Source organism: Lolium rigidum, chromosome 1 (genome assembly GCF_022539505.1).
Source record: "Lolium rigidum isolate FL_2022 chromosome 1, APGP_CSIRO_Lrig_0.1, whole genome shotgun sequence".
Lineage (NCBI taxonomy): Eukaryota > Viridiplantae > Streptophyta > Magnoliopsida > Poales > Poaceae > Lolium > Lolium rigidum.
Window position 1 is genome coordinate 112805563 of NC_061508.1, and position 24905 is coordinate 112830467.

Sequence of the window (24905 nt, forward strand, 5' to 3'; positions counted from 1 at the left end):
TTTATGGTTTCCTCCTCAAATAAAAACTCGCATCCGTTGCCCCATTCTGCCGCCGTCTCCCCCGATGATTTTGGATGCCCCCTTCTTTTTCGCGCCGCCTTCCGCTCCCATTCTGCCGCCCGTCACGGTGATTTCGCCGCAGGCGTCGCAGATCCGTGGTTAGGCGGATCCAAGCAAAATAGTGGCCGCCATGGAAGTCACACGAAGCTCCATGTCAAGGGCTCCGGAGTTGTAAGAGCTTCGAATCAGTTGTGTCAATAGAGAAGTCGCCGCCCCTCCCTTGATTCATCATCACTCGGAATCGCGTGCAACGGCCGTCTATTCCCTACGACGGGAGGTATATTTCTTGCTTTCTTTGTTTTTAGTCGATTAGTTCGGATTTGGCATAGGATTTGATCAGGTATTTTGGAGATGAATTCGTTCGTTGAGCCTGAGCACGCAATGTTTTTTTCCCGAAGACTTGGATATTGAAGATTTGCTCTTCGATGATGATGTCGAGCAAATAATTAGTGTGCCGTGTATTGTTTAAAACATTTATATATTTAGTTTATGTTGCTCTCATATTTATTACTAAATGACTCTTCCACATATACTCTACCTGCCAATGGCAGCGCACGGGCACAAGCAGTAATTATAGAAGGTAGGAGTATACCAGATGTTGTTTAATTAAGTACATACTCATTGTGCGTCGTTGAAGGGTAAAAAGAGCAGAGGCCACTTATCCCAGTGCCGCCATGTACACCTCAGGCTGTGTACGTAGACTGCACAGTGCACAGCTGAATCCTATTCCTATCAGATCAATCCACGTGGTCCTTCTTCTTATGTTCCTTCCACGAGAAAGAGATTAAATGTCGTAACAACTAGTTCATCTGTTTTATATTCACTGACCCAAATTATCTATATAATACCTCTTTTTTGATGAATAATGCGTTTACTTTAAAACTAATTTTCACCGAAAAAATTGAGCAACAAAATCTTAATTATATTTTATTCCCTCCGTTAGGGATTATAAGACTGTAACTTTCTAAAATCGTCATACATTATAAGGCCTCCCTCATGGAGGAGGTGCTTTGGCACATATGTACATATGAATCTATTTTGAAAAAATAACAAAAAGGAAATTCCAAGATAAAATTTGATGTGTACATTCAGACATTCTAGGATCGCACAGAAGTTTTCGAGGAAAACAAACATTTTATGCGCCGTATGTAGAAAACGCATAGGACACAAAAAAAAAATTTCCTGAAAACTTGTGTACGAATATTAAATGTCTAGACGTACATGCACAATTTTATTTTAGATTTTTTTATATTTTGAAATATGTTTTCACACAACGGTTTATATTCACCCGTGAGCCGAAATGAATATCCGCTCTCTTACTCCCCACGCACCCTTCCCCCCTCGTGGATCGCCTTTTTTAACACTGTAAAATAGAAATGAAAATGATAGAAAATTCAAAAAATAAAATGTTTTCAGATTCTTGTATGTTATGCAACCTACTATTAGGGAAAATTAACAAATTTGAATTTAAAACCGCATTAACTTTTGCATACGATGTCGAAAAAAACGTATAATATATCAAAATCATCGTGGGAAAAAGTTACATCCGAATTCATCGGCCGCTGCTACTGCTGCGGTGGCGTGGGCGTGGTGGATTCGCGGCGGTGTGCTGAGATGGGGTAGGGTGCGCGGCGGCGTGTGGCTAGATGATGTAGGATGGGAGAAGAAGAGATCAACGAGACGAAGAGAAGGTGCGTTGGGAATCGTGTTGCTGTGCAGTGTAGCCAGGTCGGATTAAATACACGCAGACACTGCAGCGCATTGCACGCTAAAAGAGAGAGACGAGAAACGGCCGTGTTAGAGATTGTTAGCACGGTGTGCGTAGAGGGAGAGGGAGAGATTAGTTAGGAGAAGAATAGTTTAGAGAGAGAATTACCACAGAATTAATTTGGTCAGCGTGGCGACAAAACTAATTTCGCGAAGGTATAAGGGTCCACGATAATGGTGCAAATGTAGAACAGTGTAGCGCGTTGCACGGTAAAGGAGATGCAACCTACTATTAGGGAAAATTAACAAATTTAAATTTTCACTTTTTTTGCAAAAAAGGTTTGAAAAATGGTAAAACCGCATTAACTTTTGCATACGATGTCGAAAAAAGACGTATAATATATCAAAATCATCGTGGGAAAAAGTTACATCCGAATTCACCGGCCGCTGCTGCTGCTGCTGCGGCGGCGGCGTGGGCATGGCGGATTTGCGGTGGTGTGCTGAGATGGGGTAGGGTGCGCGGCGGCTTGTGGCTAGATGGTGTAGGATGGGAGAAGAAGAGATCAACGAGATGAAGAGAAGGTGTGTTGCGAATCGCGCTGCTGTGCAGTGTAGCCGGGTCAGATTAAATACACGCAAACACTGCAGCGCATTGCACGCTAAAAGAGAGGGACGAGAAACGGCCGTGTCAGAGGTTGTTAGCACGGTGTGCGTAGAGGGAGTGGGAGAGATTAGTTAGGAGAAGAATAGTTTAGAGAGATAATTACCACAGAATTAATTTGGTCAGCGTGGCGACAAAACTAATTTCACGAAGGTATAAGGGTCCACGATAATGGTGCAAATGTAGAATAGTGTAGCGCATTGCACGGTAAAGGAGATGGAGCGAGAAATGATTCGCGTCAGAGTTTGTTAGCATGGTGTGCATAGAGAGGGAGAGATAGATAAGTTAGTAGAATTAATTTGGTCTGTGTCTAGCGACAAACTTCTTTCGCGAGGTTATAAGGGTCCACGATAATGGTGCAAATGTAGAACAGTGTAGCTAATATTTGAAGCGGTTTTGCTAGTTCCTTGTTCAACCGAGAATTAAGACTTAATCCTTAGTTCGACTTTCAGACCATCGGATTATATATATGCGCTGTTCGTGCTAACCATGAATTGCAATTTAGCTACATTGTAAGTTCCTCACTTACATATAGAATTACAATTAAAAAAATTTACCCAGCTGTGAATCATGTTGCAATATTTTACAACATGTTGCAATATTTTACAACATGGGATATAACTGAGATCCGTTTACCTCTTCTGTCTAAAAACCGCTGAAATTCGCTTGCAACATAGATTCTGTTGCAACTGAGATTCGATGACATACTATGAATTAAGTTAATTTTCAGTTGACTTAAAATCAGTCATTCCCCTATTTAAATATTTGAGACCCTTACACGCATGCTTTTTAGAGCAACTATAACAGATCCCACACAAAAAAAACCCTTATAATAACCACCTTTTATGGTTTCCTCCTCAAATAAAAACTCGCATCCTTCACCAGGGTTTACCCGGTTAGCCAAATTTTAGATTCTCAAAATTCCAAATAAAAATACGAAAGCATGAAGATTTTAGTTTTTGTTATAAATTGCGGATTATATATTTTTTTAAAAAAAATTAAAATTAATAATTGCATCCTGCTTAAAGATTACTATTAATTTTACCCAATTTTTAGATTTGCAAATGTTTAGGTTTTAGGTTTGGCAAAAAACAAATTTAAAAATTAAGAATAATACAAATTAAAAAGTTAATGTTTATTTATTTATTCAAGATTATTATTACATCATTACTTTTGTTTATTAAAATAATTATTTGAAATTCAAACAATAAAGAAATGTGACATCGACCAACATATGTTAATAGGATTGATACATGCGCGCGAAGCACTTAGATGCAGGACGGGATGGAACTCGGAAGTTAAACGTGCTAGTGCTAGAGTAGTGAGAGGATGAGTGACCGAGCGGAAAGTTTGACCACGAGTAAGTAATTTGACTAGAGATTAGTGTAGTTAGAGATAGAGACTAAACTATGCAAATAACTGAAATAACAGAAATTCTGAAAAAAATAGAAAAAAAAAATGGAGTCGAAAAGAATTCGAAAAATTTACCTAGGGAGACATTTTCGCCCCGACGGACGGAACGAACGCGGATGGACCTTTAGTCCCGGTTCGTAGGCAACCGGGACTAAAGAGTGGGCCTTTAGTCTCGACCCTTTAGTCTCGGTTGCACAACCGAGACTAAAGCCCGTTATGAACCGGGACAAAAGACCTTTTTTTGTACTAGTGCACACGTGACACGATCCAAGCTAGAGCGCGCACACACGGATGCATCATGCATGTAAGCATGTTAGCCATGGAAATGGAACGCTGAATTTTTACGAACGCCGATTGTCTGTAAATTAAATGATCAAGACTCCTCTTCCTCTATCCCCTCGTATTTACAAAGCAAGTTCAAGCGAGCTAGGAAGATCAAGTTGGATGGCATTCACAGTGATACGTTTTGAGCGTTTTCGGGAGCAACGAAAATGATAAGCCTTTTTTGCATTTCAAAAAAAAAAAAGCCTTTTTTGGATAAAGGGACAAGGGCATTACCTATCCATGTCAAAATATCGTAGTCCGGATGGAAGAGGAGTGCCGGATCAGCTGTCTCGCTGCTATCCGACCCCCCTAAAATTTAAGATCAAGGTTGTTCGCCCATTATGTCATACCATCACTCACGCAACATCCTTGTTATGTTTACAACATCTATTTTTGTTGGTGTGTCAAAACCATGCAAAATTCATGACGTTACTTTTATGACACCAGTATCATCATAAAATTATGTTGGTTGCAACAAATTCTCAAGAAAGAGCACCACACGCTTCATCATGGACACCAATTCTTGCATCATGAACACAACATTTGCAGCATACAATTAGATTCATCGGAACATGAGGCTTGTGTATTTGCAACAAGTATCGCTGGCCATCCTTCAGGCCAGGATTGACGTGCCTAACAAAGCACGTTGCAAAAAAGCCATTCCCATGTCCGGGTCATGCCCAAGCCTGACCCATCAAAGGAAAAGCCCGCCGGGCCAGCCTCTTCCCCATTTCACATATTTGTGAGGCCAAGGCTAGGCCCGGCCTAGGCCCCTAGCTATCGGGCCTAAAAATCATGTCCAGGCCCAACCTGGGCATATGGTCTGGTTGACCCAAGCCCAGGTCAGGCCAACTGGGACACGGACTTCCCATGCCCAGGTATAGCAACAAGACAAATGAACCTGCAACATGTCAAAATATTATATGCAACATAAAGAATCCCAAATTAACTATCTTCGCTTGGAGCACACTGAACGCCTGATCTAGCTCGCAGAATTCCTGTCGGGTTTGGCTTTAGCGATGCCCGACCCGTTTCCCTCAGCCACACTCTCTTTGTTCTTGGACTAAAATTTTGTTCCATATTACTCTATATTTTAGAACTCCGCCTATGTTGTCTCAACATAGCCGGTCCCAAGCCCGGGTAAAGGAGGAGGGTTGTGATAGGCGGGGCGAGCCAACGTAAAAAACCCAGCCACTCTTATGGAGATGAAACCCAAAGGAACCTCGTTGGGGCGTAACCCTCTTAGCGACGCGCCACATCGGAACCCGGGTGTGGTGTCAAATGGGCAAGGGCCGGGCCGTCACCCCCTTGGTGGCGCGCCGTATCTTGATCTCGGATACGGTGATAAGTGAGCAAGGGTCGGGTCGCCGCATCCTTAGTGGCGCGCTGCACCGACGCCCCGGTGTAGTGAAAAATGAGCAAGGGTCTCCACATTTGACTCGACGAGTGCGGAGGGTAAGGAAGTTAGCCGAGCCTAGGAGGATACGCTTAGGTAGTTGGAACGTAGGGTCCCTGACGGGTAAGTTACATGAGTTACTTGATACGGCATTGAGGAGGCGTGTTGATGTCCTATGTGTCCAAGAGACCAAGTGGAAGGGACAAAAGGCGGAGGAGGTGGAGGATACCGGTTTCAAGTTGTGGTACACGGGGACAACTTCAAACAAAAATGTAGTAGGCATCTTGGTCAATAAAAGCCTCAGGGATGGAGTTGTGGACGTCAAGAGGCAAGGGGACCGGATGATCCTTGTCAAGCTGGTTGTTGGGGACTTAGTCCTCAATGTCATCAGCGCGTATGCCCCACAAGTAGGCCACAATGAGAGCACCAAGAGGGAGTTCTGGGAAGGCCTGGAAGACTTGGTTAGGAGGGTACCTATTGGTGAGAAGCTCTTCATAGGAGGAGACCTCAATGGCCATGTGGGTCATCTAACACAGGTTTTGAAAGGGTGCATGGGGGCTTTGGCTATGGCATTAGGAACCAAGAAGGAGAAGACGCCCTGAGCTTTGCTCTAGCCTATGACATGGTCGTAGCTAACACCCTCTTTAAGAAGAGAGAATCCCATCTAGTGACGTTCAGTAGTGGTCTACACTCTAGCCAGATTGATTTTGTCCTCTCTAGACGAGAAGACAGACGCGCCTGCATTGATTGTAAGGTGATACCTGGAGAGAGTGTTGTCCCTCAACATAAGTTGGTGGTTGCTGACTATCGCTTTAGGATCTGTGTCCAGTGGGGTAAGCGCGCCAAAGTCGCTAGAACAAAGTGGTGGAAGCTCAAGGGTAAGGCATCCCAGGCTTTCAGGGAGAGGGTTATTAAGGAGGGCCCTTGGGAGGAAGGAGGCGATGCAAACATGATGTGGACGAGTATGGCGACCTGCTTGCGGAAGGTTGATGTCTACGGGAGCTTCTATTCTTGTAGACAGTGTTGGGCCTCCAAGAGCAGAGGTTTGTAGAACAGCAGCAAGTTTCCCTTAAGTGGATCACCCAAGGTTTATCGATCTCAGGGAGGAAGAGGTCAAAGATATCCCTCTCATGCAACCCTGCAACCACAAAGCAAGAAGTCTCTTGTGTCCCCAACACACCTAATAGGTGCACTAGTTCGACGAAGAGATAGTGAAATACAGGTGGTATGAATAAGTAGTAGCAACGGCACCAGAAAAGTGCTTTGCCCAGGACGAGTAACAAGCGGTAGTAACGCAGCGAGTAGTAACGCAGTAAAACGAGTAAACAAGCAGCGATAGCGATATTTAGGAACAAGGCCTAGGGATTAGACTTTCACTAGTGGACACTCTCAACTTTGATCACATAACAGAATAGATAAATGCATACTCTACACTCTTGTTGGATGATGAACACATTGCGTAGGATTACACGAACCCTCAATGCCGGAGTTAACAAGCTCCACAATTCAATGTTCATATTTAAATAACCTTAGAGTGCAAGAAAGATCAATACGACTAAACCAAGTACTAACATAGCATGCACACTGTCACCTTCACGCCACGTAGGAGGAATAGATCACATCAATACTATCATAGTGACAATTAACTCCATAATCTACAAGAGATCATGATCATAGCATATGCCAAGTACTAACACGGATGCACACACTGTCACCATTACACCGTGCAGGAGGAATAAACTACTTTAATAACATCACTAGAGTAGCACACAGATAAATTGTGATACAAAACACATTGCAATCATAAAGAGATATAAATAAGCACTTCACTATGCCATTCATAACAGTGAATAAGTATTCTGTGAAATATAGCCTAAGAGACCCACACGGTGCACACAATGTCACCTTTACACACGTGGGACAAGGAGTCTCCGGAGATCACATAAGTAAAACCCACTTGACTAGCATAATGACATCTAGATTACAAGCATCATCATATGAATCTCAATCATGTAAGGCAGCTCATGAGATTATTGTATTGAAGTACATAGGAGAGAGATGAACCACATAGCTACCGGTACAGCCCCGAGCCTCGATGAAGAAATACTCCCTCCTCATGGGAGACAGCAGCGTTGATGAAGATGGCGGTGGAGATGGCAGCGGTGTCGATGGAGAAGCCTTCCGGGGGCACTTCCCCGCTCCGGCAGGGTGCCGGAACAGAGACTCCTGTCCCCCAGATCTTGGCTTCGCGATGGCGGCGGCTCTGGAAGGTTTTCCGTATCGTGGTTCTTCGCAATAGGGTTTTTGCGACGGAGGCTTTAAATAGGTGGAAGGGCAGCCTCGGAGGGGGCCTGGGGCCACCACACCATAGGGCGGCGCGCCCCCCCCTCTGGCCACGCCAGGGTGTGGTGTGGGGCCCCCAGGGCTTCCCTCTGGCGGCTCTCGGGTGTTCTGGATGGTTCCGGGAAAAATAGGAACCTGGGCGTTGATTTCGTCCGATTTCGAGAATATTTCGTTACTAGGATTTCTGAAACCAAAAACAGCAGAAAACAGGAACTGGCACTTCGGCATCTTGTTAATAGGTTAGTTCCAGAAAATGCACGAATATGACATAAAGTGTGCATAAAACATGTAGATATCATCAATAATATGGCATGGAACATAAGAAATTATCGATACGTCGGAGACGTATCAAGCATCCCCAAGCTTAGTTCTGCTCGTCCCGAGCAGGTAAAACGATAACAAAGATAATTTCTGAAGTGACATGCCATCATAACCTTGATCATACTATTTGTAAACATATGTAGTGAATGCAGCGATCAAAACAATGGTAATGTCATGAGTAAACAAGTGAATCATAAAGCAAAGACTTTTCATGAATAGTACTTCAAGACAAGCATCAATAAGTCTTGCATAAGAGTTAACTCATAAAGCAATAAATCAAAGTAAAGGTATTGAAGCAACACAAAGGAAGATTAAGTTTCAGCGGTTGCTTTCAACTTGTAACATGTATATCTCATGGATAATTGTCAACATAGAGTAATATAACAAGTGCAATATGCAAGTATGTAGGAATCAATGCACAGTTCACACAAGTGTTTGCTTCTTGAGGTGGAGAGAAATAGGTGAACTGACTCAACATAAAAGTAAAGAGAATGGTCCTTCAAAGAGGAAAGCATCGATTGCTATATTTTTGCTAGAGCTTTTATTTTGAAAACATGAAACAATTTTGTCAACGGTACTAATAAAGCATATGAGTTATGTAAATTATATCTTACAAGTTGCAAGCCTCATGCATAGTATACTAATAGTGCCCGCACCTTGTCCTAATTAGCTTGGACTACCGGATCATTGCAATACACATGTTTTAACCAAGTGTCACAATGGGGTACCTCCATGCCGCCCGTACAAAGGTCTAAGGAGAAAGCTCGCATTTTGGATTTCTCGCTTTTGATTATTCTCAACTTAGACATCCATACCGGGACAACATGGACAACAGATAATGGACTCCTCTTTAATGCATAAGCATGTGGCAACAATTATTATTCTCATATGAGATTGAGGATATATGTCCAAAACTGAAACTTCCACCATGATTCATGGCTTTAGTTAGCGGCCCAATGTTCTTCTCTAACAATATGCATGCTCCAACCATTAAGGTGGTAGATCTCTCTTACTTCAGACAAGACGGACATGCATAGCAACTCACATGATATTCAACAAAGAATAGTTGATGGCGTCCCCAGAAACATGGTTATCGCACAACAAGCAACTTTTTGACACAAAGCAACTTAATAAGAGATAAAGTGCATAAGTACATATTCAATACCACAATAGTTTTTAAGCTATTTGTCCCATGAGCTATATATTGTAAAGGCGAATGATGGAATTTTAAAGGTAGCACTCAAGCAATTTACTTTGGAATGGCGGAGAAATACCATGTAGTAGGTAGGTATGGTGGACACAAATGGCATAGTGGTTGGCTCAAGGATTTTGGATGCATGAGAAGTATTCCCTCTCGATACAAGGTTTAGGCTAGCAAGGTTATTTGAAACAAACACAAGGATGAACCGGTGCAGCAAAACTCACATAAAAGACATATTGTAAACATTATAAGACTCCATACCGTCTTCCTTGTTGTTCAAAACTCAATACTAGATGTTATCTAGACTCTAGAGAAACCAAATATGCAAACCAAATTAGCAAGCTCTAAGTATTTCTTCATTAATGGGTGCAAAGTATATGATGCAAGAGCTTAAACATGAGCACAACAATTGCCAAGTATCAAATTATCCAAGACATTTTAGAATTACTACATGCAGCATTTTCCAATTCCAACCATATAACAATTTAACGAAGAAGAAACTTCGCCATGAATACTATGAGTAAAGCCTAAGGACATACTTGTCCATATGCTACAGCGGAGCGTGTCTCTCTCCCATAAAGTGAATGCTAGGATCAATTTTATTCAAACAAAACAAAAACAAAAACAAACCGACGCTCCAAGCAAAGTACATAAGATGTAACAGAATAAAAATATAGTTTCAGGGGAGGAACCTGATAATGTTGTCGATGAAGAAGGGGATGCCTTGGGCATCCCCAAGATTAGACGCTTGAGTCTTCTTAGAATATGCAGGGGTGAACCACCGGGGCATCCCCAAGCTTAGAGCTTTCACTCTCCTTGATCATATTGCATCATACTCCTCTCTTGATCCTTGAAAACTTCCTCCACACCAAACTCGAAACAACTCATTAGAGGGTTAGTGCACAATAAAAATTCACATGTTCAGAGGTGACACAATCATTCTTAACACTTCTGGACATTGCATAAAGCTACTGGACATTAATGGATCAAAGAAATTCATCCAACATAGCAAAAGAGGCAATGCGAAATAAAAGGCAGAATCTGTCAAAACAGAACAGTCCGTAAAGATGGATTTTATTAGGCCACCAGACTTGCTCAAATGAAAATGCCCAAATTGAATGAAAGTTGCGTGCATATCTGAGGATCATGCACGTAAATTGGCTTAATTTTCTGAGCTACCTACAGGGAGGTAGACCCAGATTCGTGACAGCAAAGAAATCTGGAACTGCGCAGTAATCCAAATCTAGTATCAACCTTTCTATCAAAGACTTTACTTGGCACAACAAAACACAAAACTAAGATAAGAAGAGGTTGCTACAGTAGTAAACAATTTCCAAGACACAAATATAAAACAAAGTACTGTAGCAAAATAACACATGGGTTATCTCCCAAGAAGTTCTTTCTTTTTAGCCATTAAGATGGGCTCAGCAGTTTTAATGATGCACTCGCAAGAAATAGTAGTTGAAGCAAAAGAGAGCATCAAGAGGCAAATTCAAAACAAATTTAAGCCTAACATGCTTCCTATGCATAGGAATCTTGTAAATAAACAAGTTCATGAAGAGCAAAGTAACAAGCATAGGAAGATAGAATAAGTGTAGCTTCAAAAATTTCAGCACATAGAGAGGCATTTTAGTAACATGAAAATTTCTACAACCATATTTTCCTCTCTCATAATAACTTTCAGTAGCATCATGAGCAAACTCAACAATATAACTATCACATAAAGCATTCTTATCATGAGTCTCATGCATAAAATTATTACTCTCCACATAGGCATAATCAATTTTATTAGTTGTAGTGGGAGCAAATTCAACAAAGTAGCTATCATTATTATTCTCATCAAGTGTAGGAGGCATAGTATAATCACAATAAAATTTACTCTCCATAATAGGTTGTACCAAAAGACCACTATTATAATCATCATAAATAGGAGGCAAAGTATCATCAAATAAAATTTTCTCCTCAATGCTTGGGGGACTAAAAAGATCATGAAAACCAGCTTCCCCAAGCTTAGAACTTTCTATATCATTATCAACAATGGTGTTCAAAGCGTTCATACTAATATTACTACCAGCATGCAAATAAGATTCCATAGGTTTTTTAATTTTCGCATCAAACAATCCATGTTTTAAATCAGGAAATAGAATAAGAAGCTCATTGTTGTCCATTATGCCAAACTAGTGTAAACAAGAAACAAAAAGATGCAATTGCAGAGTCTAAAGGAAATAGCTTCGAGCACAATCACAATGGCGCCAGAAAAGTACTATTACCTGGAACCGGAGTATGAGTGCCTTTTTACCTTTCCTCCCCGGCAACGGCGCCACAAAAGTTCTTGATGTCTACGGGAGCTTCTATTCTTGTAGACAGTGTTGGGCCTCCAAGAGCAGAGGTTTGTAGAATAGCAGCAAGTTTCCCTTAAGTGGATCACCCAAGGTTTATCGATCTCAGGGAGGAAGAGGTCAAAGATATCCCTCTCATGCAACCCTGCAACCACAAAGCAAGAAGTCTCTTGTGTCCCCAACACACCTAATAGGTGCACTAGTTCGACGAAGAGATAGTGAAATACAGGTGGTATGAATAAGTAGTAGCAACGGCACCGAAAAGTGCTCTGCCCGGGACAAGTAACAAGCAGTAGTAACGCAGCAGTAGTAACGCAATAGAAACAAGTAAACAAGCAGCGATAGCGATATTTAGGAACAAGGCCTAGGGATTAGACTTTCACTAGTGGACACTCTCAACTTTGATCACATAACGAATAGATAAATGCATACTCTACACTCTTGTTGGATGATGAACACATTGCGTAGGATTACACGAACCCTCAATGCCGGAGTTAACAAGCTCCACAATTCAATGTTCATATTTAAATAACCTTAGAGTGCAAGAAAGATCAATACGACTAAACCAAGTACTAACATAGCATGCACACTGTCACCTTCACGCCACGTAGGAGGAATAGATCACATCAATACTATCATAGTGACAATTAACTCCATAATCTACAAGAGATCATGATCATAGCATATGCCAAGTACTAACACGGATGCACACACCGTCACCATTACACCGTGCGGGAGGAATAAACTACTTTAATAACATCACTAGAGTAGCACACGGATAAATTGTGATACAAAACACATTGCAATCATAAAGAGATATAAATAAGCACTTCACTATGCCATTCATAACGGTGAATAAGTATTCTGTGAAATATAGCCTAAGAGACCCACACGGTGCACACACCGTCACCTTTACACACGTGGGACAAGGAGTCTCCGGAGATCACATAAGTAAAACCCACTTGACTAGCATAATGACATCTAGATTACAAGCATCATCATATGAATCTCAATCATGTAAGGCAGCTCATGAGATTATTGTATTGAAGTACATAGGAGAGAGATGAACCACATAGCTACCGGTACAGCCCCGAGCCTCGATGAAGAACTACTCCCTCCTCATGGGAGACATCAGCGTTGATGAAGATGGCGGTGGAGATGGCAGCGGTGTCGATGGAGAAGCCTTCCGGGGGCACTTCCCCGCTCCGGCAGGGTGCCGGAACAGAGACTCCTGTCCCCCAGATCTTGGCTTCGCGATGGCGGCGGCTCTGGAAGGTTTTCCGTATCGTGGTTCTTCGCAATAGGGTTTTTGCGACGGAGGCTTTAAATAGGCGGAAGGGCAGCCTCGGAGGGGGCCTGGGGCCACCACACCATAGGGCGGCGCGGCCCCCCCTCTGGCCGCGCCAGGGTGTGGTGTGGGGCCCCCAGGACTTCCCTCTGGCGGCTCTCGGGTGTTCTGGATGGTTCCGGGAAAAATAGGAACCTGGGCGTTGATTTCGTCCGATTCCGAGAATATTTCGTTACTAGGATTTCTGAAACCAAAAACAGCAGAAAACGAGAACCGGCACTTTGGCATCTTGTTAATAGGTTAGTTCCAGAAAATGCACGAATATGACATAAAGTGTGCATAAAACATGTAGATATCATCAATAATATGGCATGGAACATAAGAAATTATCGATACGTCGGAGACGTATCAAAGGTCGCTGTAGAGGAGTTTGGAGTGACTAAGGGAAGTAGAAGGGAAGCTAGGGATACCTGGTGGTGGAACGATGAGGTCCAGAAGGTTATTAGGGAGAAGAAGGACTGTTTCAAGTGCCTATATCTTGACAGGAGTGCAGCTAACATGGAGAAGTACAAGGTGGCGAAGAAGGCTGCAAAGCGGGCGGTGAGTGAAACAAGGGGTCGGGTGTATGAGGACCTCTACCAACGTTTAAACACGAAGGAAGGTGAAAGGGACATCTATAAGATGGCCAAGTTTAGGGAGAGGAATACGAGGGATGTCAACGAAGTCAAATGCATCAAGGACGGAGAGGATCAGCTTCTTGTGAAGGATGAGGCGATCAAACGAAGATGGCGGGAGTACTTTGACAATCTTTACAATGGAGAGGTTGAGAGCTCTACCATTGAGCTAGACGACTCCTTTGATGATACCAGCATGTGCTTTGTGCGACGTATCCAGGAGTCTGAGGTTAAGGAGGCGTTAAGGAGGATGAAATGAGGCAAGGCGATGGGTCCTGATGGTATCCCCATCAAGGCGTGGAGAGGCCTTGGAGACATAGCGATAGTATGGCTAACTAAGTTTTTCAACCTCATTTTTCGGTCAAACAAGATGCCTGAAGAATAGAGGCGGAGTATTTTAGTACCAATCTTCAAGAACAAGGGGGATGTTCAAAGTTGTACTAATTACCGTGGAATCAAGCTGATGAGCCATACTATGAAGCTATGGGAGAGAGTCATTGAGCACCGCTTAAGAAGGTTGACAAGCGTGACCAAAAACCAATTTGGTTTCATGCCCGGGAGGTCTACCATGGAAGCCATCTTCTTGGTACGACAGCTGATGGAGAGATACAGGGAGCAAAAGAAGGACCTTCATATGGTGTTCATTGATTTGGAGAAGGCCTATGATAAGATACCTTGGAATGTCATGTGGTGGGCCTTGGAGAAACACAAAGTCCCAATAAGGTACATTACTCTCATCAAGGATATGTATGATAATGTTGTGACAAGTGTTCGAACAAGTGATGGCGACACTGATGACTTTCCAATTAGAATAGGGCTACACCAAGGGCCAGCTTTGAGCCCTTATCTTTTTTGATTTGGTGATGGATGAGGTCACAAGGGATATACAAGGAGATATCCCATGGTGTATGCTCTTTGCGGATGATGTGGTGCTAGTCGATGATAGCCGGACGAGGGTTAATAGAAAGTTAGAGTTGTGGAGGCGAACTCTAGAATCGAAACGTTTTAGGCTTAGTAGAACTAAAACTGAATACATGAGGTGCAGTTTCAGTTCTACTAGGCACGAGGAGGGAGAGGTTAGCCTTGATGGGCAGGTGGTACCGGAGAGAGACACTTTTCCATATATGGGGTCCATGTTGCAGAAGGATGGCGATATCGATGAAGATGTGGGCCACCGAATCAAGGCTGGTTGGATAAAGTGGCGCCAAACTTGTGGCATACTCTGTGACAAGAGAGTGCCGCAAAAGCTAAAAGACAGGTTTTATAGGACAGCTATCCGACCTGCGATGTTGTATGGCGCGGAGTGTTGGCCAACGAAGAGACGACATATCCAACAGTTAAGTGTAGCAGAGATGCGCATGTTGAGATGGATATGTGGCCACACAAGAAAGGATCGGGTACGGAATGACGATATACGGGAGAGAGTTGAGGTAGCACCGATTGAAGAGAAGCTGGTCCAACATCGTCTCAAATGGTTTGGGCATATCCAACGGAGACCTCCGGAAGCGCCAGTGCATAGCGGACGGATAAAGCGTGCTGAGAATGTTAAGAGGGGTCGTGGTAGACCAAACTTGACATGGGAGGAGTATGTTAAGAGAGACCTGAAGGTTTGGAATATCGACAAATATTTAGCCATGGACAGGGGTGCGTGGAAGTTGTACGAAGTAGTGCTACCCTCTCTATTGGATGCTAGTAATTTTAGTATATCTTGGATTGGTTAGGACATGTATAATGGTTATATCTTAGCATTGTCACCTAGGATAATTGATGATGTGGAGTAGCGAGAAATAGGAAGAAGAGGCTAGTCTTCTCTTAGCTAAGAGATCATATCGTAGCAAGAATCTGTCTCACCACATATTTAGGGATGTCTCATTACTAGAGATAAGACTAAAAAATAACCCATTGTACATCATGTTTTCTTGTTATATCTATATTATGTGGCGAAAATAAGATAAAACAGTCTTATCAACCATTATTTACAAGTCAAAGCAGTAAATATTAAATGACTTGCTAATTAGTTAATTTTACTGAAATGTAGACTTAGACCCGAATGCAGATTTACCAAGTTCGGGTTTAGTTTTAACTGCAAAAGTAGGGGATATTTTATAATATATCACACTTTTTTTTGATTCTCTATTATTTGCCATGTGACCATCACATGTCAGTGACAATGACAGGTGGTGGTCATGTGGTAAATAATAGAGAATACAAAAAAAGTGTGGTATATTATAAAATTCCCCCAAAAGTAGGTGGTTTAGCTTTAACCGTAGAGGTTAGGCAAAACGGCTGCCGGGCAGGACCCACCAAACAACAGCCAATGCCACGGATTAATTATCCCACACGAGCCACCGCCGCCGCCTTCTTCTCCCACACATGCCGCCGTCGCGTTCTTCTTCCACGCCGCCGGCCGTTCAGCCTTATGGCGATTGGCGGGCGAAATCCGGAGGCCGCGCGGCGCGGCGCAGCGTTCAGAATACGGACTTGGGAACGTCCAGGGCGATGCGCGCGCGGGCAGCGGCATGAATCGGCGAGCGAGCGCGGGTGGATTACCTGACCCCGGGCGAACTCGATCGGCGCCTGGAGCAAACAAGGATCCTTGCCTGCCGAATCGAGGTAATTAAGGAGCCCCGTGAGCCGCTCTTCTCCCTCCTCCTCCTAGCTCCAGATCCCCTCATTGTTTCTGCCTGTCTGCGCCTCCTCCCAGTTTGCGCTGCTTATTCTGCTCCCCATACCGTCTTGTGTCCCTGCCAGGCGAAGACGGCGTACACTCGGGATTGAATAGGAGCCACCTCGTCCAGATCACTACGAGTCTTCTTATTCTCTCTCTATTGATTTCGTTCTTCCTTCTGCTCTAGATAGTCATTAATTTGGTGGCTTAGGTCCCATGGTTGCTACTCCAGTCGCGTGGCGTTAATTGTCCGGTGATCATTTGCGTGGTTAAGGGGAACATGATAGGAGGAGATTTACGTACAATGGTAGGATTGTTTTAGTTGGACAGTGCGCTGCTGCCTTATCCGTAAGATGTTTCGTTGGGTGGATAGTGAAATTCTTTTGACAGTAAGTGGTTAGTTCCAAGATTAAATTATCTCTTACCTGAATTCTTAATTGTCTATTGACTCGTCACTGGTTTGTAATGTATGTCTTTGATTGGTTGCATCTGGAAACGAGTAGATACCAATTCTTGTTCTTTACAGTTGATGACTCCCACTACATATCTATGTGGCAACTGTACGCACCTTGCTTGTATCAGTCTTCTGGAAATTAGTTTAGTTGTTGTATGTCTATTCAGTTGCTTTTCGGATACGACAACCACGCGAATGGTTTTCTTGATCTTAATAGTGAGATCAGGTAGAATTTTATCTTGTTCTTTTGACACTAGTGCAAATTATATGCAGGTACATTGGGTCTGGATTCAATACCCACAGTCTGCACTCTGCAGACCAGATGTGACGTCTATTCTTGAGAGCTCAGTTGAAAGTTTAGCATCTTATCTGACCCTTGTTCATAATCTAATTGTTAGTTTGTTCTTTACGTTCAAACATGTATCTGAGGAATGTCAGGATGTTAATGTTATTAGTCTGAAGACCAATGCGTGGAGAACTGACGTAGACCAGATGTGGTGTCCATTTTTGAGAGCTCAGTTGAAAGTTTAGCATCTTATCTGATCCTTGTTCATAGTATGATTGTTAGTTTGTTCTTTACGTTCACACATATATCTGAGGAATGTCAGGGCTGTTAATGTTATTAGTCTAAAGACCAATGCCTGGAGAACTGACGTAGATTGGAAATTTAGAACCTCCAAACTTAGCCCAATAATAAATGATTGATGGAGACTGTAGACGAGTGTTCTAAGTTAAGCATCTTATGGCTTGATTTCTGGGAACTATTTTGTAGGAGTATTAGTTTGTGAGTGAGAGGCTGGCACTTGGGCTTAATTTCCTGGTGCTAGTAGGCCTTAGGCTGGAAGAGTGCGATTCATTTGTTTAACCTTATCTATAGGATTCGTAAAGAGCACAACTAGTTTTCTCTTTTTCTTAAATAACTAGTTTAAATAAAAAAGGGGTTTGTCCTGACTAGCAGAGGGGCTAACTGGACCAGTAGACTAGCTTGACTGGACAGACCGAGTCAGTATGACTTGGGGCCTGAGTCATGTAAGTACGACTCTAGCACTGAGACCAACTGGTATGTATTCATCATGCAACCTTTGCAGGTGCACTACTAATAGGCAATTGCTGATACCTTCCATGAACAAGCATATTCCTTAATTTTCTGACAATTGAACTCTCTGTTTTGTTCTTAGTTTTTCGTCTTGCTTTCCTGCATGCAAAGGTCCCCATTATGCCTCACGCCTCATACTGATAGTCAACCCATGCATCCCTGCAAAATTATTTGCTTAGCAGTTAGCACGGTAAATTGATGAATAGCGATTATTGTATGGAACTAATAATCCCAGTTATTTTCCAGCTTGTGGCTGAGGGAGTTGATCCAAAACATCGAACATTTTCCTACTCGTACACTATTTCCCTATCAATTTTCTTGATGGATCAGCTCATCTTATCTCATTGATTTCCTAACTGTGTTTTCTCAGCTCAAGGTTTAAGAAGCATAGAAGGTCGGAAACCATAACCAAGAAAACAAGCCATGCACATCCCGTGTCATGGAGTCAGGTTCACCTGAAAAAATGCCCAGACAGGGTTTGAAGACGACTTGGTGCAGAGGAAGTATTCGAGGGAAATATAAACATGGCAGCAATAAATTCATTTGGTCCAGCAGGAGCAGCAGCTTCAGCCTTCGCAAACATGGCAGCAACAGCTGCCTAATGCCTGGTGGCTGACGGCTTTGTTGTTCCAGTACCCCAGTATGGTCTAAGGTGCCATTTTCTGGAGTCTGAGATAGAGATAAACTTGTAAAATTCTCTTGATTTTTCTGTACATGCCAACGTATCCTGTAGGGTTAGTTTCTTTTCCTCTTTTAGCTTACATGCTCATGTAAGTATGTAATCATATGATCTTTCTGAACAATTGCTTTCCTGCCATCATTCTGTTCGTCGGTGCTGTGGAAAATTAACAATAGTGTTGGGACGGAAAAATAATTCTAGAAACATTGTTCTTAACGCTGCCATGTAAGTCCCTGTTAATTTTAGAATGACTGTATTGGTTGATTCCGAGGCTGGGGTTTCTCCCCTTTACGAAAAAGAATGTAAACCCTGTTGCTCAGTTCCGTGGACAGGATGATGGTGCAATTCTTGATCTTCTAGGCGACTGAAAAGTTTTAAAATTCTCCTGTTTTCATTAGGATATGTTTTTTCCCTTTCTGAGAAAGAATACTACTCTCTGGCCCCATTTAATTGATGCGGAGGTAAACTGGACATGGCACATTTGAATGTATGGGTTGCAACAATTAATTCGAGCCGGAGGTACTATGCAAGTTACGTTTGCAAGGAAGAAACCATGTAGTTTCAACTAGTATATGTTATTTCACATTTGAAGATGTATACATATCATGTACTGTACAAAACTTTGTGGTGATTGACAGGTCCTACAAAAATGGGGTGCCCCGGTAGAGCTCTATGAGCTAAGAATGTTCAGAAGCGAAATTCTGTTTTGGATCAATCTCCTCTACAGAAGTTCCACTCCAGACTCAAGATCACTGACACTGCACTCCAGTGCCCTCATTTGCTCCTCTTTGCACACGAACTTGCTCTTGTGGAATGTCTTGGAGACAAGAGAACACTTGGGCATCTCAAATTGCTTCGACAGGAGCCTGCATGTGGATTCGAGTAGTGAGATGGTAATCTCTCTCGCCTCAGCCATTAGCATCAGCATCTTGCAGTCGTTGTCAGAAACGGTGTTCTTGCTGATCTTCTTGAACTGCTTTTGCGCCTTCTTGGCTAGCCGGATGTATGCCTTGACTTGGGCATATGCATCTTCTCCTCTGCTGAGAGCCAACAGAAGCTCCTGAACACTCATCTTCAGCTCCATGAAGCTCTCGTGCATGGCGTTGGAGAGGTCAAGCAAGATGAGTGACCTTCCGAGCTCCGCCTCCACCACCTTCCTTTGCAGGCTGACTTGGCTGCTGGGCGTGCACATCATCTCCTCGATGGAGCTGTAGATACCTTCAAGACTCCTCAAACCATCGCATGATGTATCGATGGTCGCCGATGGTGAAGAGATTGTTGTGCTCAGGCTCTGGAGCTGTTGCTCGACTTTGGGCTTGTTTGATCGTGGGCTCGAAGGCGCGCTTGAAGATCTTTGATGGTAAGCCATGCTTGGAGATTGAAGCTTTGATGCTTTTCTTCTTCTGTATGTAGTTGGAGGAGAATGGTTGTCAAGACTCAAGACGAGCTGCAGTTTGTTGATGCTCAACCTTTGGGGTTTTCCCTATATTTATATGGAGACTAGAAGCTGAAGCAATGGCATGATGCACAGAGCAGTTGACTGCGAGAATATCATCGCTAACCTCCATCTGATCTGGATTATCGTGTTAAGTGATTTGTTGGAGTAGAGCCAGCCAAGGTCCTTTCAGGCAAACGCTGTTGCTTATGTGTTTTTGGTTAGGGCAGTAGGTGTTAATCAGTGAGCTTATTTGCCTGGCATGTCCCAGCTATTGGTGGCACAGCACACTGCACGAGTGTATAGTTTAATTTTGGGTCACTAGTTTGGTTCTCTGCTGGTTCTTCGACATTAGGATATGTTCTAGTGCTTATGTAGCAGCATCAGCGTTGGAAATAAAATACAAGAGGAATTGCTTCGATGAAAACTTCACTATGAAAAACGAAGGGGGCAACGGATATTATGAACTTGTTCTTTGGTGGTGTAGGTTCTCGGACTCTACATACTACTTATAATCACTAGGTTGATATTTGAGAAGGTAGCCTGTAGTTAGTTATATGGACAAGAAGGCAGCAGGGATCTCCATCTGCCCTGATGATTGCATTGCCACTGCATGCACAGACAAATTCAGTAACACATTGCTAACCAACATAGCTGGGTTGTCATGCTGGTTGCGTGGCCAGCAGAGAAAGGTGCACGCTCAAGTGCATGTTGATGCATTGTTGGGTTCTGATGAACGTGGCCAGAACAAACAAAATAGCAAGTGCATGGAAATTTCGTCAGTGTTGAGCCATGTTTCAGAGATTCGAAGCAAGATCTGCTATTTGTACCCAACTGCTAAAAACCGAGGTTTCAGAAATATCTGTTCAAATGACCCAATTTGTTGGGTGGCACGTCTAAGGTTGCTTCCTCCGTTCCTCTTCGTTGTTGCGGTAAATTAAAACACATAAGTGTCCGTATAACTAAGTCTTGTATTTTTCTGCAGACTAGGATTCATCATGGGGAAGGGGATTGTGAGAAGCTGCAGGTTCCAATTTCCCAAGATCAGGGAACTATAGTGTCACTAGAGGAATGGCGACGTACGCCGACGGCCAAATGTCGGGGCCATCGGCGTATGGCCCGGCACGGCCAGCCAGCCGTCTGACCCTCGGCGTAGCAAAGTCTACGCCGAGGGCAGCCCTCGGCATATATTTGGCCCTAGGCGTAGGCCACCCTCGGCGTAGACTATTTTTCAAATTTGTCTAATTTTGTAAAAATCATAACTAACTCATATGATGTCACAAAAATGCGTATAAGGTATCAAAATGTTCAGAAAGACATCTTTATGTCAAAATCATGCATATTTAAATCATGTACAGTACCATGTTAACATAGTAACAATTTAAACACTTTTTTATATGTCCTCGGGTTCCTGTTTTGGCCAAATGACAATTTAAACGAAGTCAGAAAATCCCGCGGAGCCGCATGGTATCATTTTATGTGTCCTAGTAACCACTCCAAAAGACGGAATTGGGATACGGCAGTTATTTTGGAAAACCCATCACAAACAGGGCTATCAAGTCCGGAGTTCTATGGCTTTTAGGGGAAATGAGTAGAAAACGGCCCCTGACACCGCATAGTTTGTCGGAACGAGGCCATATTTGGCACGTGCGTGGCCCCTGGGATGGGAAGCAAGGCCCCGGAAGCGGATTTCCAATCCGACCCATGGGCGATGGTTTTTTCATTTTCGGGGTACCAAAACGGTTTTTTTTTGTGAAGCAGCTACATGGGGCGTATTTTTTTATTGCGCGAGACCTCCGCGTAGTAGTAGGACACCGCCTGCACACCACATATCACATGCCATATGTGCGCGCTAGCTATCTGGGAATCCCTACGGCTTCCTGCGGTGTCCCGCCGAATCCGCTGGAAACTGCCGGATTTGAACTAGGGGTACACTTTCCGTCGCTCAATAAATTCCGCGAAAAATGTTTTTAGGTCTACGACACATCACTTTATATTCTAAATTTTTTCCGTTTAGCGTGATGGTGAACGGGTGCACCAGCGCGCCCGGTACGGCCATACCGCATCACCGTGGGGCCGTTTTGGCCGGATGGCAATTTAAACTAAGTTAGAAAATCCCCTGGAGCCACATGGCGTCATTTAATCCGTCCTAGTAACCACTCCAAAAATTATAATTAGGATACAATAGTTATTTTGGAAAAACCCTCACAAACAGTGCTATCACGTCCGGAGTTATATGGCTTTTTTGGGCAAATAAGTAGGAAACGACCTGTGACACCGCATAGTTTGTCGGATCGAGGCCATATTTGGCACGTGTGTGGTACCTAGGATGGGAAGAAAGACCCCGGGAGCGGATTTCCAATCCGACCCATGTGAGATAGTTTTTTCATTTTCGGGGCGCCAAAACGGGTTTTTTTTTGTGAAGCAGCTACATGGGGCGCATTTTAGTATTGCGCGAGACCTCCGCGTAGTGGTAGGACACCGCCTTCACACCACATATCACATGCCATATGTTTTTATGTCTATGATATATCATTTTATGTGCTAAATGTTTTCCGTTTAACGTGATGGTGAACAGGTGCACCAGCGCGCCTGGTACGGCCATATCGCATCTCCATGGGGGCCCATTTTTCGATTTAAAGATATTAATTATTCAATATTAAATAAAAAAACCAAAAATAAAATCATTTTATTGTTATTTGAATTCAATATTATTAATCATTGTTACTTATATATTCATTATTGTTTACTTAAGTAATTGTTGGAATTCATAAATAATGAGTTGTGACATCACGGTCCAAGGGCTAATAGGGTTGATAGGCTATTATTATCAGCAAGGTGTCAATTTTTTAAGGGAAGCTCATTCGAATGGAACCAAGAAGTTAAGCGTGCTGAGGGTGGAGTAGTGTGAGGATGGGTGACCGACTGGGAAGTTTAACCATGATTGTAATTTGACCTAAGATTAAGTGTACTTAGAGTTAAAAGTGTATGAGTGAAAGATAAACAAGTAAAAAAAGAAAAAAATAAAAAAAATTGTTAAAAAAATAAAAATTTTAAGAATTTTAAAACTCTATGCCGAGGGCTTTGCCGTCGGCATACTAAAAAATTTATTTTTTTTTCGAATTTCTTTTTTGAATTTTTCTTCGGAAAAAAGAAAATTTAAATTTGTAAAATTTGTGTACCGATGGTTACACCGAAGACCGGGCTACGCCGACGGTAATATTGTCTATGCCGAGGGACCTAAACGCCGACGCCATACGCCGAGGACCAGGCGTGGCTACACCAAGAGCAGCTGGCCGTCGGCGTATGCGTCCATTCCTGTAGTGTGTACAGAGGATCTATATGTGTGCATGCTTATATCACAGAATCACAGAAATGTCCCGTAATGTACACTATAACCTCTGTTACTAAATATAAGGTATTTTGGGAGTTTGATTTAAACTTTTTAAAAATATTATATTTAGCGGGTGTGCTATTTCTTAGTCGACTTGACTTAGAATTTGTTATATCTCAGTCACCCCCAAAAAGTTCAACCACGGTGAAGAAAAAGTGCAACTTGTTTCAGTTGCATGCATTTTTCTATGGTGCAACTATAACTAATTGCAATTGTCTCAGATGAATGGGACTTAAGAAAATCTCAATCGAACTAAGATATAGGCAAATTAAGAAATAGCGCCTTAGATTTCTAAAACTTTTGTTTGAGAAACAGCTAAGGCTCCCGAAACCCTAGCCGCCTCCCGCCGCCGCCACCGGTGGCGCCGCCGGGCAAAGACCACGGGGCGTGGCGGCGGCCTTTCCTCATGGCGCACAACGGACGACGGCCGGGATCTTCCCTCGACGCTGAGGCGGCGGCCCCTGACTCCCGTGTGGATGACTCAGCGGCGGCGGTCGGACGCGGATGGCGGGGCGCCAGCAGCCAGACTTGATCTATGCTATGGCTCCCCCACCTTCCGTCGGCGCCATCCCCTCCGCCTATCGCCGGTGCGTGGTGATGATCTCGGGATTCTCCCGCGGCACGAGGTCGCCCGGGGCAGCAGCCTTGGGTTCGATGGTGGAGGCGGCTCTCTTCTTCGCCGGAGATGGCCGATCTGCGGATGGTGGTGCCGGGTCTTTTCGATCTGTCACCGCATACCGGCGGTGAGGTGGAGAGGCATGGAAGCCGACGACAGATTTCGCCGGTCGACGGCTGGCGTTCGGCTGTGGCTGTGACCATGGCGTGTGCGGTGTCTCCGGACAACGCGGTCTGCGCTTGGTGTCTCCGGCGGCAGATGTGGCCAGCCTGGGATGGTCGCCGGCGCGAGGGCCCGACCTGAATAAAGGCGGCGGTCCTAGGGTCTCTCTTAGGCGAAGATGAAGACTGACCTGAGGTTTGCTCTTCTCGATCTGGATCGAGTGTTGAGTTCCGGAAGGCTCCGCCGACGAATGTAACAATGCTTTTTTCCTGGAGTTTGCTGGATCGGTGGTATTCGGTCGTGCGCACCCATGCTTTTATTTCGTCCGTTTGGTTCTGGAGGGAGCGGCGCGAAGCTCTTTTTCTGTGTTGACATCAAGTGACTATGGATCCATGATGAAAGTCGGAAGAAGAAAATTCCATGAAGGCCGGATGGGAGGACTAGCTAAGGGAGGTTCAAGTCTCCGCGCTGATGAGGGACTTGCTTGGTGTTCCGGGCTTCACAGCAGCGGTATGAAAGTGGGGGTGACAACACAAGTGAAGTTCAGAGTCCTACCTTTCAGGATGAAAACCCAAGGTCTGGCATTAACTGGTTGTGTCTCGCAATGACCTTGTTGAAGGCATTGTTTTAAGAGCGGAGACTATCTTCAGGATGAAAATCTAAGATCTTTGATC

General features: G+C 43.6%; 1 protein-coding gene and 1 pseudogene across 1 annotated transcript; one reads left to right on the forward strand and one right to left on the reverse strand.

Moving 5' to 3' along the window:
- Positions 1 to 5296: 5296 nt before the first annotated feature.
- On the forward strand, positions 5297 to 13698 carry LOC124680006 (annotated as a pseudogene).
- Positions 13699 to 19345: 5647 nt separating this feature from the next.
- On the reverse strand, positions 19346 to 19993 carry LOC124680023. The gene has a single exon (XM_047215294.1). The coding sequence runs from the start codon at positions 19991 to 19993 to the stop codon at positions 19346 to 19348; it is 648 nt and encodes a 215-aa protein (XP_047071250.1).
- Positions 19994 to 24905: the final 4912 nt, after the last annotated feature.